At 42.3% G+C, this 16,285-nt stretch overlaps 1 protein-coding gene across 1 annotated transcript in view; it reads right to left on the bottom strand.

Annotated features, from left to right (window-relative positions):
- The window catches only part of LOC111146786 (sterile alpha motif domain containing 12), a 384,040-nt gene that overhangs the window by 204,680 nt on the left and 163,075 nt on the right, over positions 1 to 16,285 (bottom strand). The window contains exon 3 of the mRNA XM_022502468.1: positions 12,860 to 12,989. Within this exon, the coding sequence (XP_022358176.1) occupies positions 12,860 to 12,989 (130 nt within the window). The remainder of the gene's footprint in view (positions 1 to 12,859; positions 12,990 to 16,285) is intronic.

Below are 16,285 nucleotides of genomic sequence, written 5' to 3'. Positions count from 1 at the left end.
TGGATTCAGATGGCCCTGGAGGAAAACCTTGACTTTGCTATTTTTAGGTTTTTATGACATAGACAAGAGACCTAAAGTTTTCTTTTTCTTTCTTTTTTTTTTTTTTTTAAAGATTTTATTTGACACAGAGAGAGAGACAGGGAGAGAGGGAACACTAGCAGCAGGGTGGGAGAGGGAGAAGGTGGCTTCCTGCTGATCAGGGAGCCTAAGGCCAGACTCAATCCCAGGACCCTGGGATCATGACCTGAGCTGAAGGCAAACACTTAACGACTGAGCCACCCAGGAGCCCCAAGACTGAAGTTTTCTGAGAGTCATTTTTCTCATTTGTAAATTGAAATACTACATGGGTTACTGTGACAATAAATTAAATAATGTACACAAAGTACTTACTTAAGTGCCTTACATGCGAATACTCAAATGTTTTTTAAAGTAAGAGTTTTCTCCAACCATATATTTTTATTTATATTTATTTAACAATGAAACAAAACTATATACATGCATATACATATATATGCATATATATGTAAACATAAATATTTATTATATTTATTTTTTTCTCAGCCCCAGGGTGCATAGCCAGAACCTCTGTCATGACACTCCATGGGGGGATTAGGAATCATGCCCTTTAGAAGCAATCCAAGGGGTGTATATTTGTATTATTAAATAATAAAACAAAACTACACACATGTATATATGCATATATATGTACACACATTTACATAATTCTTTCCCATTTGAAAAGTGATTTTTATACTCTCCTTTGCTTCTTATAAACCTATGTATGAAGTCCATACAATCACAGACCAGTAATAACAACTAGTAGCAACTTTGTAAGGTACACTTTATAATATTTTTGAGAAAGGGAACCTGAGCCTCAGGGAGGTGAAACAGACTTTGCCAAGGCCACACACAGTGAATAAGAAGTGGCGGGGACTCATTCATGGGTCTCTACAGTCTAGGTTTTCTCTCATCTTTCATAACTATCCAAGATAGGAAGCCTGCCAAGAGCGATTAAACACTTAACAGTCACATTATTCCAAAGTTAGTACGGAAATTGAGAAATATATTTAACGAGACTCTGAAGGAGGAACATGAGAGCCCAAACACAATGGACTAGAATGATATTGGCCACGACCTCAAAGACAATTGAATTTCATCAAAACAGTACCACAGCATCTTGAACATAACCAATCCCACACGTGTGGACTTCCATTTCCTCCAACAAGAAATATGGCGCCACAGTCACCATCGGTGATGCCATCTGAAGGACGAGTGCCACTGCTCTACGGAGCGGATCGCCTCCAAAGGGCGTGCTTCCCAGGCCCCCCATGGAGTGTCATGACAGAGCTTCTGCCCATGCACCCCGGGGGTTTCGAAGATGGGAAAATTGACTTGACAGGATGAGTATGCAGGGTAATAATGTTCAAACAGGGACTGGGAGCAAAATCAAGGGAAGGGGATCTCCAATTTTGCAACCTGACTTCAGTACTTCCCCAACAACATAAAACAAAATCAAAACAAAACAAAATAAAGTAGAGTCATCAATTAAAAAAAAAAAAAGAGGAATGAAATGGACACAGAAGCTAAAAAGCAAACAGACTTCTCCAAACAGATCGTGTTTCATCAACTTCACTTCTCTGGCAGAGCAAAAAGGTCCGCGCTCAGAGTGAGCGACAAAGGAAACTGAACTTTTTGGTCATATTGAGTCCAATGTGACTGTCTCAGAGGGGGACTAGAAAGGTTCGAGTAAGAGGAGACAAGGAGGAAAACCTGATTGAAAGAGAGAATGACATTGAGTCTGTGGCTATAAAAACTTCATTGAGCTCCTGGAATTTGGAGTGGGAAATAAGCTAAAAGGGTGAGCTTAAAAAAAAAAAAAAAACAAAAACAGGTTGTATCCTGCTCATTTCTGCCCGCCCCCGCATCTGTGAGGCAACCTGCTGGACTTTCCGTAAGAACAGTCTCCTGTTCTCCCATAGTAATGTGACAGCGAGAGGTAGCAGTTACCAAGCCCTCACCACGTGTCAGGCACTGCCAGAAGCATTTTCTAGGCGGAACTCCTCTCGCCTGCCGTCAGCCTGTGCATAGGTCCTGCTGATGTGGAGGGCTCAGCCACCACACTCACCCTGCCTCACCTACCACACTCCTAGCCGGGCTTCCCCTCTGTCCCAGCTTGCAAGAGGAGCCTCAGGCACACAGAAAGCCTCCAAGACACACAGGTAAGGTGCCAGGGGTTTCCTAAAGAAGGACGGTCCCGTAAGTTTCAACTTCGTTAAGAAACCCTGGCTGGCACTGGCATTTTTCAGGTCTCAGAAGCCTTTGGTTTGGGACTGTTAGAGGGTGCTGGCCGGGCGAAGGAGCAGGCTATCTGGCAGGCGAGGGGAGGGCTGGATAAGGGTGCAGAAAGCTCGCTCCCGACCCCAGCCCCGCATTCCCTGGCTGTGAAAACCTGGGCAAACCTTCCAAGTCTCATTTCCCAAACCACAGAACCTACAAAAGTAGTGAGGGGCCAGGGGAGATCACCAAAGAACAACTGAATCTCGTAGCAAGTAAAAATCCTCTCCCTTGCAGGACTCGTCTTAATTAAGTCTACGCAACTGGTTAAAAAAGAAAATCCTTCCAGTTCTTTGAGGGATGAAACAAATAGTTCACTTGGAGACAAACCCCATTCTTATCTTTTCAAGTAGAATATTAAATAAATGCTGTATTTAGAATATCAAAGTCCCCTTAAGAGCAGTAGTTTCCTTACACAAGCCTGCAAAGTGGCACCGTTCTGTGATGAAAATGGGAGAAATGTTTTTCTTAAAGTGAAATATATTTCTTTTCTTTTTAAGATTTTACTTATTTATTTGACAGAGAGAAAGATCACAAGTAGGCAGAGAGGCAGGCAGAGAGAGAGGGGGAAGCAGGCTCCCTGCTGAGCAGAGAATCCGACGAGGGGCTCAATCCCAGGACCCTGAGATTATGACCCAAGCCAAAGGCAGAGACTTAACCCACTGAGCCACCCAGGCACCCAATTTATCGTACTTCTAAATGAGATTTTGTGTGTTAAGATTCGTTTGGTTTATAAAATGTGGTGGGGGAGGGACGCCTGGGTGGCTCAGTGGGTTAAGCCTCTGCCTTTGGCTTGGGTCATGATCTCAAGGTCCTGGGATAGAGCCCCACAGTGGGCTCTCTGCTTGGCAAGGAGCCTGCTTCCTCCCTCTCTCTCTCTCTCTCTGCCTGCCTCTCTGCCTGCTTGTGATCTCTCTCTCTCTCTCTCTCTCTCTCTCTCTGTCAAATAAATAAATAAATAAATATTTTTAAAAAATGTGGTGGGGGTAATTTTTAATTTAAAAGTATGAATGAGTAAAATACTAAGGTGGAAACTAGATACTACTGCAAAAATATCTTCTGAAATTTAATTCATCTGTGAAACCCCAAAAGCCCTGGTGCACAAGTGTAGCTCAGACAAGAAGAATCACAGACAACGGAGCTGTCCTCTTGCCTGGTGTCATCTTCCACCAGCTGGTGAAACCATAGCTCTCTTTGTAAGAATGTTCTGATATCTTCAGATTATTCTTTCAGGGAAAAATGCATAAAGTGGATTTTCACACTCAATTTCTTTATATAGAACATATACATTTCCTTATATATATTTGTTATGCTGTATTAGATTGTGTTATATATTTATATCTATATACTTACAACATAGATGGATATAAAACCTATCTCCCGTCTATCTTCATTTTTTTAAAGATTTGAGAGAGAGAGAGAGAGAGAGAGAATGTGTGCACACAGGGTGGGCGAGAGGGAGAATCTCAAGCAGACTCCACACTGAACACAGAGGCCAACTCGAGGCTCCATCTCAGGACCCTGAGATCATGACCTGAGCCCAAACCCATAGTCGGCCACTCAACCGACAGTGCTACCTGGGGGCCCCTCTTCATCGTCTCTAATATAAGAGATCCTACAGCCCGTATGGAAAGACACAGGATGACATTTTCATTTTTTCCTTTTAAAAAACACTTTGCCATTTTAGAAAATTTGGAAAGCACACAAGTCTCCCCAAACCAACTCTGAAATATAATTTACATACAACACATTTCACACATTTGAGGCACCAAGTAGAGAAATACTGACAGAGATATAAAGCATTTTCATGACCACAGAAAGTTCCTTTGGTCCTCTTCACCATCTCCCCTCCACATCTCAACCCAAGGAAACCGATGGCCATCACTGCCAATTTTGGTTGAGAATCTCACACAACGGAGTCGTACTGTATGTACTCTTTGTTTTCCGCCTTCTTCCACCCTGCACAGCGTGAGGTCCTTTCCTGTGGCACGCATCACTAGTAAGTTCCTTTCTACTGTCAAGTAGTGTTGATGTGAATATAGCATTCTTTGTTTATCAACGCTACTCTGGAGGGACCTAAGAATTGTTTAGAATTTTTGTCTTACTCTGAGTAGCACTCCTTTGGATATTACTGGACTGGAATTTTTATGAATCTATGTTTCTAATTCTCTTGTGTAAATACCCCAGAGTAGAACTGCAGGATCATTTAATAATTGTGTGATTAACCACGTAAAAACTTACCAGTTTTTGAATCGGGTGGTACCACATTATACCTGATAACAGTCTATGAGAGATCTAGTTGCTATACGCATTTGGCAAGCCTTAGGACTGCCGGTCATTTGAATTTTAGCCATTTTACGGAGTACAAAGTAGTATCTCACCGTGGTTTTACTTGCATTTTCCTGGTGATAATGTTACTTAGTATATTTTCATATTTTATAGTATTTATTGTCCATTCTTCTATCTTCCTTGTAAACTGCCCAAATCTTCTGTCCATTATTATTGGAAATCTATTCTTCTAGAATAGATCTATAAATAAATCTATTCTTCTATAAATAGAAGAATATAAATAGATCTATAAATAAATCTATTCTTCTAGATTTCAGGATGATGATCTGTCTTGGGGAATCAGGTTTTTGATGGGTCCCAGCATGTTTTTGTCCAGCTTATTCTTCCTGTAAAGACTGTGGTGATGACGTCCATTCTCTTCACCTATCAGAGCTAAAATGCTAAGCCTTCTGCATCTAGTGAAATGATCATATGACTTTCTGCATTTATTCTATTAACGTAGTGAATCAAGCTGAATTTTCAAAAACTTAACCTTGAATTCCTATGTGCACATGATCATGATAGAGTATCGTTTTTGTCAATTGCTAGAAATTGACTTGTTCGTATTCTGTCAAGGTTTTTAGGTTTAGGCTGATAGAGGATATTGGGTCTATGCCATACCACTCTTGTAGTACCTTTGTTAAGTTTTAGTGTTACAGTTTTTCTGACCTTAGGAGTTTGGAAGTGCTCCCCTTTCCTTCTCTTTCCTGAAAGAATCCGCATAGGTTTGATTAATGATTATTTGAATTCGTTAGAAAAGCCTTCCGGGCTTAGGTTTTGTGTGTGTGTGTATGTGTGTAGTTTTTTTTTTTTTATTAAAGATTTTATTTATTTATTTGACAGACAGAGATCACAAGCAGGCAGAGAGGCAGGCAGAGAGAGAGGAGGAAGCAGGCTCCCTGCCGAGCAGAGAGCCCGATGCGGGGCTCGATCCCAGGACCCCGAGATCATGACCCGAGGCGAAGGCAGCGGCCCAACCCGCTGAGCCACCCAGGTGCCCCTGTAGTTCTAACTCAAAATTTATTAAGAGCTATGTGGCTATTTAGATTTTCTAGCTTTTACTTGGTACTAAGTTATGGTTTTTAAGGAATTTGTCCATTTCATCTAAGTGCATTGGCATAAACTTGTTCATACTCTTATTACTTTTAAATGTATATAGAAAATTTAATGATGCCCCCAACTTTCTTTCCTGACATTGTCTGCTTTCCTCTTTCAGACTAGGTAGATGTTTACCAATTTTGTTATCTCTTCAAAGAATCAATTTCTCCTTTGTTCGTTTTCTTTACTGCTTGTATGTTCGTCTCACCAATTTCAGCTCGCTCTTTTGGATTATGTGTTCTTTTCTAATGTCTTAAGGTAAACATTTAATTTACTGATTTCAAGTCTTCTTTTAATAAAGGCATTTAGTGAAGCAATTTTCCTGTAAGTTGTACTGTAGCTGCACAACACCAGTGTTTGGAATATTCATGTTTCTATTATTATTCCATTCAAAATATTTTCTCATTTCTGCTGTGGCTTTTTTTCTTCACTCATGCGGTTCTTGGTTGTGTGTGAAGTTTCTAAATATTTGGGATCTTCTGGCTATCTTGTAAAAGATTCCTAATTTAATGCTGTGTGGTCAGAGAACATGCCCTGTAAGACTTCAGTGTTTTGAAATTTGTTGAGATTTATTTATACCCTTATGTGCAGTACATCACAGTGGATAATTTTCAGGAACTTGAAAAGAGTGTGTATCCTGAAGTTTTGGGGGCGGAGTATTCTGTTTGGCATGTGGTAGCAGCTATTTAAATTTTTTTCAAATATATGAAGTAACTGTGATTTAACAAATACACAAAAAGGGGCTCATCAAGGGGCTAGAATGGAACTCTTTAGGGAGCAAGGAGGGAGCTGGTGGAGCCAGACTGAAGAGGAGAGGAGGACTGTAACAGGGAGCAAGTGCCCAGCTGAAACGGGACGACTGGTACAAGCAGAATCAGCAAAGGTAATCTGTAAAAGAGAACTAGGGCACGCCTTCTAGAAGGAGAGGAAGCAGCAGGTAAGATGGGGTGGAGGGGAAAAATATTCAGGGAAATCCCTTCAGATAGCCTATACTGTCTCAGGGTAGCCAAAGGAGGACATCTATTAAAGACGGAAGGAACTTGGGAGCAGGTATCTTGAGGTCTCCTAACAACAGTCTGCTGGGATGAAGGAAAGGATGACTGGGGGAGCTGTGCCATGGCTCCACTGGGCCTGGCAGCAATAATCTTTCCTGGGGGCTTTTCTCAGCAAAGGTTTCTAACATGGGAACCTAAATGGGACCTACAAGTGGGTTTTCGGTTAAACCTCAGCAGAGCTTTCTAATCATTAAACTTTTCACCTATTGAAGTGACAAGTCCTACAACAGGGCTCACTTTGGGTAGCAAACAATTTGTCTGCAGACCTAAATGATGTTCTCCGAAAAGGTTTATCAGAAATAAAGCTGATATTGTGGCCTCCATTTATACTTTTTCATTCAAAGGGGTATTCTTTTTAATTGACCTCATAAAATCTGGGATGACCTCTAAAGCCCTTTCCGGTATTTAAAAATCTATTATCCTGAATCATCAAGACTGTCCAATTCAGCACCCTCGGTTTAAGAAAGCTGAGGAGTGTCAAGGTGACGTTAGTAAGCCTTCCATCAAAAGGGGTTAAAAACAATCAATGCTATTGTTGGGAAATTGCAGGAAACAGGCCCTGATGATGTCAGAAACTTTACTATGCAGATCTAGGCTGCTTGAGGTTTAATAAAAAATGTAGAGCAGTTCATACAGATGAGAAATGTAACAAAACACAAAGACAGAGAAAACACAATTCTGGAGGGAAACCGACAATGCCAAGAAAATGCACAGCTGCAGTGCTGAGATAGTTACATATGCCCACGGTTCATCTGGCTACACTGGATTCTAATAAGTAGTATGTTCACAGGTAGATCACATAAAGTAACCAATCATTCCACTAATTCTGATAACTTAACTACATACCCCACTGCTTTCTATGGGTAACATAATAAAGACAAGGAAGACAATAGCAGAAGGGTAAAGGTGTGGAACAGCTCAGAGAAACCAGCATGGAAGGGAATAATGTTAGTAAACACACAGATCCACAATCCAAAGGTCTAAAAGAGAGAGGTTTCCCTTTTATTCAATAGTGTAAGCAGAGCTGCCCAATTTCAGGGTGCTACATCTCAGCAGAATATTCTGAAAAGGGGAAAGAGGCAGCAGGGCGGGGTGAGAGGGTGATGGAAGCACAAAAAGAACCAGAAATATATTCATTTATTTCTCAGGAGGCCACTGGGAAATAGTACAGATCAATACTGACCATTTGCAGGGGAACTTCATAGGATAACTATTCCTGCAGAACCCTGGACATCTAAAGCATGCCCATAGCTGTGCCACAAAGCAGACTACGTGGAAACCTTTTCCACATTCAAAATGGCTTTTAAAGATATTTTATATTCTGGGGAACTCTGAGTGCTTCACCCATAAAAATACGTCTTTCAAGTTGGCAGGGGAAAGAACCCTTTCCAGATGGAGAACTTGATGCTGAAGGAGGTAAACTCACTTTAGCAGCCACAGGAACAACACAAGGCACAGCCAGGGGCTGAAATCGCCTCCAACCTGAAAATATTCTTAACTGTGCATAAAAGAGAATCTGAAAGTTGCCTGTGAGCTTACACCTGGCCCCAGCAGAGCTTCCTCATCAACATTCCGAGCCGGCCTCAGAAAACTGGAGAGAGAATCTTGCAAGCACAGGAAAACAGACAAATTTCTTTCCTTCAAGCCTAATCTGATGATTTAAATCTATCTATCCTAATGCCTCTCAGGTGTTCTAACCATCTTATGCCTTTTAAGAGCTCTTCTGCAGGGAGGTAACACAAGTAGCTTCTCTTCTGATTAAACACAACTGCCACAAGATAGCAGGTGCCTTCTGGACACGAGGAAATTTTCAAATTCCATCAGGAAACTTGCAAGAGGTTTTGAATGCTCACATACTGAAACATATCTTAATGTTTCTTAGACTTCAGAGAACATGGGGGGAATGTTTGTGTAGAATTTAATGTCCTCCAAAGAAAGGCATAAAAATATTAATATAGTGGACTTGCGGACAAAAACATTACAAAAAAAAAACACTACTGAAGTTAAAATGGGAATTTTCAAAAAAAGGTTTAAATCTGTACTCTCATCAAATACAGAAATGAACACATTTAAGATTTTTTTTTTAACTCGTTAGTGAAGAAACCAGTAAGCTCTTACAACCAGGAGAAAGATACTATGAAGGAGAATCCTAACAGTACACACTCATCAATCACAGAGGGTAAAATGAATGCATAAATGGCAGGCAAAACTCACCTTTTCCACAGTGGCTAGGAAAGCCAACTGAATCTCCATGGGACAGAATTTACATATCTACAATGAGGATTATTTTGTATTGCTATCAGTTAGCTACAACTTACCGAGTTGTAAAAACAGCACTGTCGAATTAGATAACCCCAAATGGTCTGTTACTGACGATGCATAATTTCTCACGGAAGCACAATTTTTTCCCTGCACAGATCGCTGACCGTCTTATTTATTGCTGTATTCCCCAAACCCAGTACTGCGTAGATGCTCCATAAATATTTGCTAAATGGATAAATGTCTACTATGTATCAGGCACTAAGCCAGGCCCTTCATGGGCATCCTTCCATTTAATTCTCCCAACACCCTTTAAAATAATTATTCTCATTTCATTGATGAAAAACCAGCTCCTGCGATGTTGTACAGCTATTACTTGTCAAAGGTTGGGGGTGGAGGACAAGCAAGGAGGATCCGACTCAGGTCCGTGAAAGCCCCTTTTCCCTTCTTCTTTCCATTTAATATGTCCTTTTTATTTGCCATGGCTCTACCACCTGCCTCTAAGTTAAGGGATTGCTTATAGGTTACACTGTAACAAACACACTTGCTTGATGAGCACGATACTGGAGATCTTGCTTTGAGAAAAAGAAATGAACAGCAACACTCAAGAGAATTTAAGCATAAGGAAGAGACACTGAACATCTTCTTTGCAAGCTTGGAGATAAGCACGGGATACTTACCATCCCAGACTACCCACCCCAGCACCACCCCATTCCACCCCACCTAGGTGTTCACTTTCCAGTTCTCAGGATAACAAAGATAGATGAAGTCAACTGTTTATATGTTGTTTATATGTGGTGTTTGTTTTCACAGAGATTGGAAACTGGTCCACTTAGGAGATCAGCAGCAGCAGACATTCAATGCCGGTTTCCTAGGACCATGGACTACTTTCACAGCGAGGCTAGAAGGCAGGTACCATCTCCCTTCTGCAGATAAAGAAAGCTGAAGGGCACCAGGAACCTTCACGAAATTGCACGGCAAAGCTGCAGCTCGGGGCCTCGACCTGGCACTTATCACCACTCTCAGCACTCCACTATTTACCAGGCCTGGTGAAGTTGGCCTGTTCACCGCAGGTCTTAATTTTTCACAAACCTCTTTGCTCTGTTTTTCACAGCCTAGCCTCCAAGGGTACGGAGACCCCTGCCAGCTTCCAGTGCCCTGGGGCTGGGAACTGCAGGCTGACTCCAGTCCTATTTTCTGGCCATTTGGCACTTGTGACCACCTGAGTATTTCACTTTCATTCTTGGAGAGGCAGTGGGGGCAGAGAGCAGGGGAAGAGAGTGGTTTTCTGAAGCCTCAGATAGTGAAAGGTCAAAAAGGTGTAGGCTGGATGTTCGTGTGAATTCCTTCTCTCTGTTCCCTAAGCCCCCAGTGCTTTTCTACTTTCTCTTCTTGCCTGAAAACAGGCTGCCCTTAGAACGAATAGTATGTTTTTAGACGCCTCCAGATGAGTCTTGACAAGAATAGCAAAATGCTCACAGGTAGACGGTGCCAATCAATGGCCAACTTAGTGGGTCACTTAACGTTATTTCATTTTAATCTTCACAACTCCCGAAGACAAGTAATTATCTTTGTTTTGGAAATGGGGAGTGAGGCTGAGTAGCTCATCTAGCTTAAGCAGCATGCCCAAGATTCCAAGAAGGTTCAGATTGACTGTATCTGTGGCATTGCCTGGAGACCCAATGGGCCACCAAAGCCATAGGACAGCTGTTCGAAACCTGTATCTCAGCCCACATCCTCCTTCTTCATGTCACGTAGCCCAAAGCCTTGGGAAGTGGTATACCATGGACTCCAAGCCATGAAGTATGAGACTTCTATTTCTAAGGGAGGGAATGCTCCTCCTCTACAAACCACTATAAATGCCTACCCTTCCCTCAAGGGCATCTCGCAATTCCCCGCTCATAATAAAAGATAATACTACTTTCAAATAAGATCACGAAAAGCCTTTGCCATTATTCTATCACACAGGTATTAAGAAACATTAAGCACACATTATCAGATGAAAGCGACCATAATCAGCCAAATGGTGACTAACTGACTGATTGCTTTTAGGGCTGGAATAACTGACCCTGGATGGGATTTTCTTAAATTCTTAAAGGAGAGACTAAGAAAAAAAAAAATTAGACACTCGGAATCTAAACAACGTTCCGACACTGCTTTCACAATTTTAGGAATTTCATCTAAAAAGCCATTATTCCAGGGACACCTGGGTGGCTCAGTTGGTTAAGCAGCTGCCTTCGGCTCAGGTCATGATCCCAGCGTCTTGGGATCGAGTCCCACATCGGGCTCCTTGCTCGTCAGGGAACCTGCTTCTCCCTCTGCCTCTGCCTGCCATTCTGTCTGCCTGTGCTCGCTCTCTCTCCCTCTCTCTCTCTGACAAATAAATAAATAAAATCTTAAAAAAAAAATAAAAATAAAAAGCCATCATTCCAGTCGGCAATAGGGGAAGCAAAAATACATTAAGGACAATTTTAATCTTAGGAGGATTTCACTCTCTGTTAACTCATCTTGAGCTACACTTGAGTGTGTTCCTTACATTTTAAAACATTACCAATTTGATCAGCAGGAATCTAGGGTAACCTTACTCACCGTTCTTTTATATTAGAACCTCCTTTACCAAATGAAGCTTTTTTGCACAATTCGAATATGTCGAACAGACATAAAGGGACCTCCTTTAGTTGACAAACCCATCTCAACTGAACACACCCTCTCTTGTCCCTTTGGCAGTCTTCAGTGTACCCAAGGGCTCCAAGGAACACACTTTGAAAACCACCCAGCTGGGAAAGCGGCTAGATCCACAGGGCTGGGCTACTCAAGAGCACACACCCTCTCTTGTCCCTTTGGCAGTCTTCAGTGTACCCAAGGGCTCCAAGGAACACACTTTGAAAACCACCCAGCTGGGAAAGCGGCTAGATCCACAGGGCTGGGCTACTCAAGAGCAAGTCACTTTCCCACTAGAAGAATAGAGTTCTCTTAGAAAAAGGGAAGAGTCTGGACTTGAATCAGGACTTCTGAACATGTTTTTCCTCTGAAGCACAGTGTTGGTGCACAGAGTGTGTTCTTTATTCCAAACGTTCAGTGCTTGTGAAGGGGGAGAGAGGGTAGGAGAGGAATGCTGCCGTATCCCCGCACACCCTCAGGGCGGGAGGCCAGGCGAGGTCTGGGGAAGACCCTCTGACTGCGATGGGCTTCCATGGTGGCCCCATCCACTCCTTTTTACCTACCCTCTTCTCCCATTGAGACGCATGATCCTAAGGGCTTTTGCAGTTCATTATACTGTCATAGTTTCTGCTTCTAAGTGCTTCTTGACCTCCACATATAATATTCAAACTTGCATCTGAATGGAATCCTCATTTTTGTTTTGAAGGCATTCCTCCCAGGGGCAGTAAGCAAGCATGATCATATTCACTCCAGAATTTTCCCATTTTGAAATCTCTCCTACTTAGAACATCTAATCCTGATCCTACAACCTGGCTAATTTGAAAGACTTTCTCCCCTTCTTTTCTCTAGGATTGCGACACACATCATTCTCCAGAGTTCTCCAGCCCCTTATGCCAATTCCCATGTACTTGTCCTGGACACTGGGAATCTGTGCTTCTCTAATTGCTTATGTTTGTTAAGCAGCATAGCTCGCATGGATCTGGAATCCATCCCCCGCCTTTTAAAGTAAACCCACGCCAGAAAATTTCAGCAGGGAGATGCATTTCACTGTAAGGGTGTGGGAAAGGCCACTGTGATGGGGAGAGGAAGAGAGAATCAAATATTTTGGATGCTGCATACTTTACCAGTAATGTCATGCTGTCTGAATGACTCGCTGTAGATCTGATACTGATTCGGACAATGTTTCTTCAGCCACTTGCAGACATCCTGTTGAGTCCACAGAGCCACTGGTTTCGACAGCTTCACCGTAGCCAACTGCGAAGCAAGCAGGAAAAGGTCTGTTAAGGCCGCCCCATGTCTAGAAAGGCACTATTGTTAGAAGTCCTAGCATGTGTGGTCAAGGCTACAGGCTGGAATCCCTGGATTAAGCTTCTATCCCTGGAGATAAGTTTCTGGCTGTGTTCCTTCTAACCTCTACAGACCTTTTTCCATACCCCTGAAAACCAGAAGAAACGTCTAGATGGAGAAGACCTTGAAAATTTTATTTATTCTCAAGTGATCATCTCTACTGGAAAAAAAAAATCCCTAGGAAGTAGTGTTTTCTGACCAATACTTCAACAAGAAGACAATGCTATTGTAAGCAGTTAATTAAATTTTGGGGGTAAGACAGCTGCCCCCCACAGTGGCCTTTCTCTGTACTCCAAGAAAGTGTCCATTTCTTGTTACCCTCTGAGATCTCCATCGTCTAGTGCAACATGGGCCCTGGCAGGTGCTAATAATTATTTTTGGAATGCATGTTGTTGGCTTTAGATACCTACATACTAAGATACCTATTGGATTTAGATCCCTACATCCCATAAGAGGGCAAGTTGGCCTGGCGGGGGGTGGTCCCGTAAAGTCTAGGTATTATGCCACAGTAGGGAAGCAAGAAGTTAATTCCACTAGTACGTGAAGAGTGGTAATAAGATAATGGGGTAGCTAAACCTGAGCTAGAAGCCAACTCATCAAGGCCTATTAATGCTCACTAGATCTTTCAGGGATGGGTTAAGGAAACAAATCAGAGGTGCTGGGTACCCAGCCTGTGACAGATGGCAGGTCACAGATCCACTCATTCATTAACAGGTGTCAGCTCTGTGCCAAGTGCTGGTCTTCCGCATATATCCCAGCCATTTGGCGGACATAAGACGAAAGCTTAGCTATATATATATATATATATGGAATATATACATGGAATGATCTGGAATAATAAAAATATAAACATATAAACAAAATAGGATTATAATATCAAAAATTCTTTAAAGGATGTTAGGCCTTAAATATCACTGACTTTCTCAAATATCATTTGTTTTTACTTCTCTTTCAGTCTTTCAGATTAAGGCCCAGGGAGAGCCTCAGTATTGTAGGACTATGATTCACTATCTTTCAAACACCTGCTAACATTTCTGACAAAGAGGGCTTGCTTTGGTCTCATAATCTTCATTGGAAAGCAACATATCTAACAACTGTTCAGTTTTATTTTGATTATATTTAAGGTTGCTTTGGTTTTATGGTAAACAAATTGTGGTAAAAAATAAAATTTTCAGTAGTAATATCTAGTTTGCTTTTAAAACAAATGTGAGTTTTAAAACAGTTGGTCAATTATAGAAAAATGAAGAGAACATTGTACAGATGGTAACAATAATAACAAAAGTGACATGCACGATTCACACTTGGGAAATGTAGTGCTCAGGTATTTCTTGGCTTTATTAGTATATTTCCAATAGTAGGGTTCTTTGGGCCATGACTTAAAAAATCCTCACAAACAGTATTTTTTACTTGATGCTGCAGTAGTTTTTCTCACTCTTACTGTGACAGATGATTTTATACATGTCCCTATACACACCATACATTTATCTATCTGCCTTTCCTTCATTGTGACTGGCATTCCTACACTGCTATCTGGGGTTGATGCTCCCTCTCTTGGAATTTCTGCAAGGTCTGTGATGGTCCTGACCAGTGGAGCACAGTGGAATCCATGTGATCTACGTGACTTCCAACGCAAGGTCACAAAGAGACAGCTTCTGCCTGGCTCTTCCTCTTTGGCACTCAGCTTTGGAACCCAACCACATGCGGTGAGGAAGCGCGGACCACACGAAGAGACTAATGCAGAAATTCTGGCCCAGGCCCCAACTAGTGTTTCGGCTGACAGCCACCACCAACCATCAGACAAATGAGTGAACAAGCTGCAGATGTTTCCAGCCGCTAGTCTTGGAATCTTCCAACTGAGGCTCCCAGACCCCACGATGCAGAGACAAGCCACTCCTCTATGCCCTGAGTGAATTCCTGATTCATGTAACCCATGAGCATCATAGAAGGTTGTCTTTCACCACTAAGTGCAGGATAATTTGCTCTGTAACCCCAGTAACAACTGGAACACTAGGTTGCATGCTGGTGAGGACAGATCTGTTGTGACTGTGGTCCCAGAATGCCTTGCATTTAAGAGGCGCTACAAAGCCACGATGTGTAAGTCAATGTATTAATGAAATAACCTGGCAGTGAATTTCACGTGTAGCCCTTCGCTGCTCTCCACCCACTGTGTTGCGCTCATGTGGCTTCTAGTCAAACGTGTCAGCCCCTGCCTTCCACCTCATATCCCCGAGTCACAGGCTGCCAGCCACGTTCCCTGGAAGCTCTTTATGCAACCATCTCGAATACCTCCCTGATTCTGATGAGCGAGGACAAGCTCCGGTGTGGATGGTGCAAATGAGTGAGTGTTTTGTTGTTCAGTTTCTTCCCTTTTGCTCATCATTACCTCCTTCCCTTTACATGATTAGGAAACTAGAATCCTGGCTCTTCTAGCCACAAATGCACTCGCCGTGGTGTTTCACAAGTCAGCACCTCTGAATCTGGCTCCTTCCTGCTCTAAAAACTTCTCTTCAGATTAGCTGAATGAGTTCATAGCTGACACATCATTACCCTGAAACCCTTTACAAGTTTCCTGCAAGTAAAGCTAATCACATCTTTTGAAAACTCCTATAAACCAGTCACAGATGGTTGTAAATTAGGAAGGGAAAGACAAGAGGATGAAGTTGCTCGTATATTAATATACGCGGCTGCCAGGAAGATCATCTTTAACCTGCTCATTTCCTCGGAAACAGAGGACCCTCAGCACCAAGTTAAGCCCCCTCAGCCGGGCTTCAGACAGAGATTAACCCCTCCATTGCCAGGTCAACTCAAGAGGCTTCCTCATCAGCCCACACCGGATGCTTCACTTACAGATTTTCCCTTTGTCATAAATTCAGGCGTTCTGAGGCGTTCCTCAAGGAGGTGCCTTTTCCTACAGAGTATACTCTTAGGAAACAGTAACTTGCCATCACTTGCTTGGACATCAACTGACTCAGAGCTTTAGGCATAGATTTTTAAGACTACAGGAACCTAAAGAGATTTGCCTCCACAGAAACCCGCATAAATAAAACGGGAGAGATAAAGCTTCTATCATTAAGCACCGCTTGTCTCTTCTTAATCAGATTGTGATGGAAGTACTGGCCCCATTCATTAGCGGATTCTCAGCCTTGGCTTTCTTATGAAATTGTTACTAGTTTGCTACACATTACTTGTTAAGAGCCGTAATG

This window comes from Enhydra lutris, unplaced genomic scaffold (assembly GCF_002288905.1).
Source record: "Enhydra lutris kenyoni isolate GAN:26980312 unplaced genomic scaffold, ASM228890v2 scaffoldscaffold14, whole genome shotgun sequence".
In the NCBI taxonomy this organism is placed as follows: Eukaryota; Metazoa; Chordata; class Mammalia; order Carnivora; family Mustelidae; genus Enhydra; species Enhydra lutris.
This window is presented reverse-complemented; position numbering and strand designations above follow the sequence as displayed.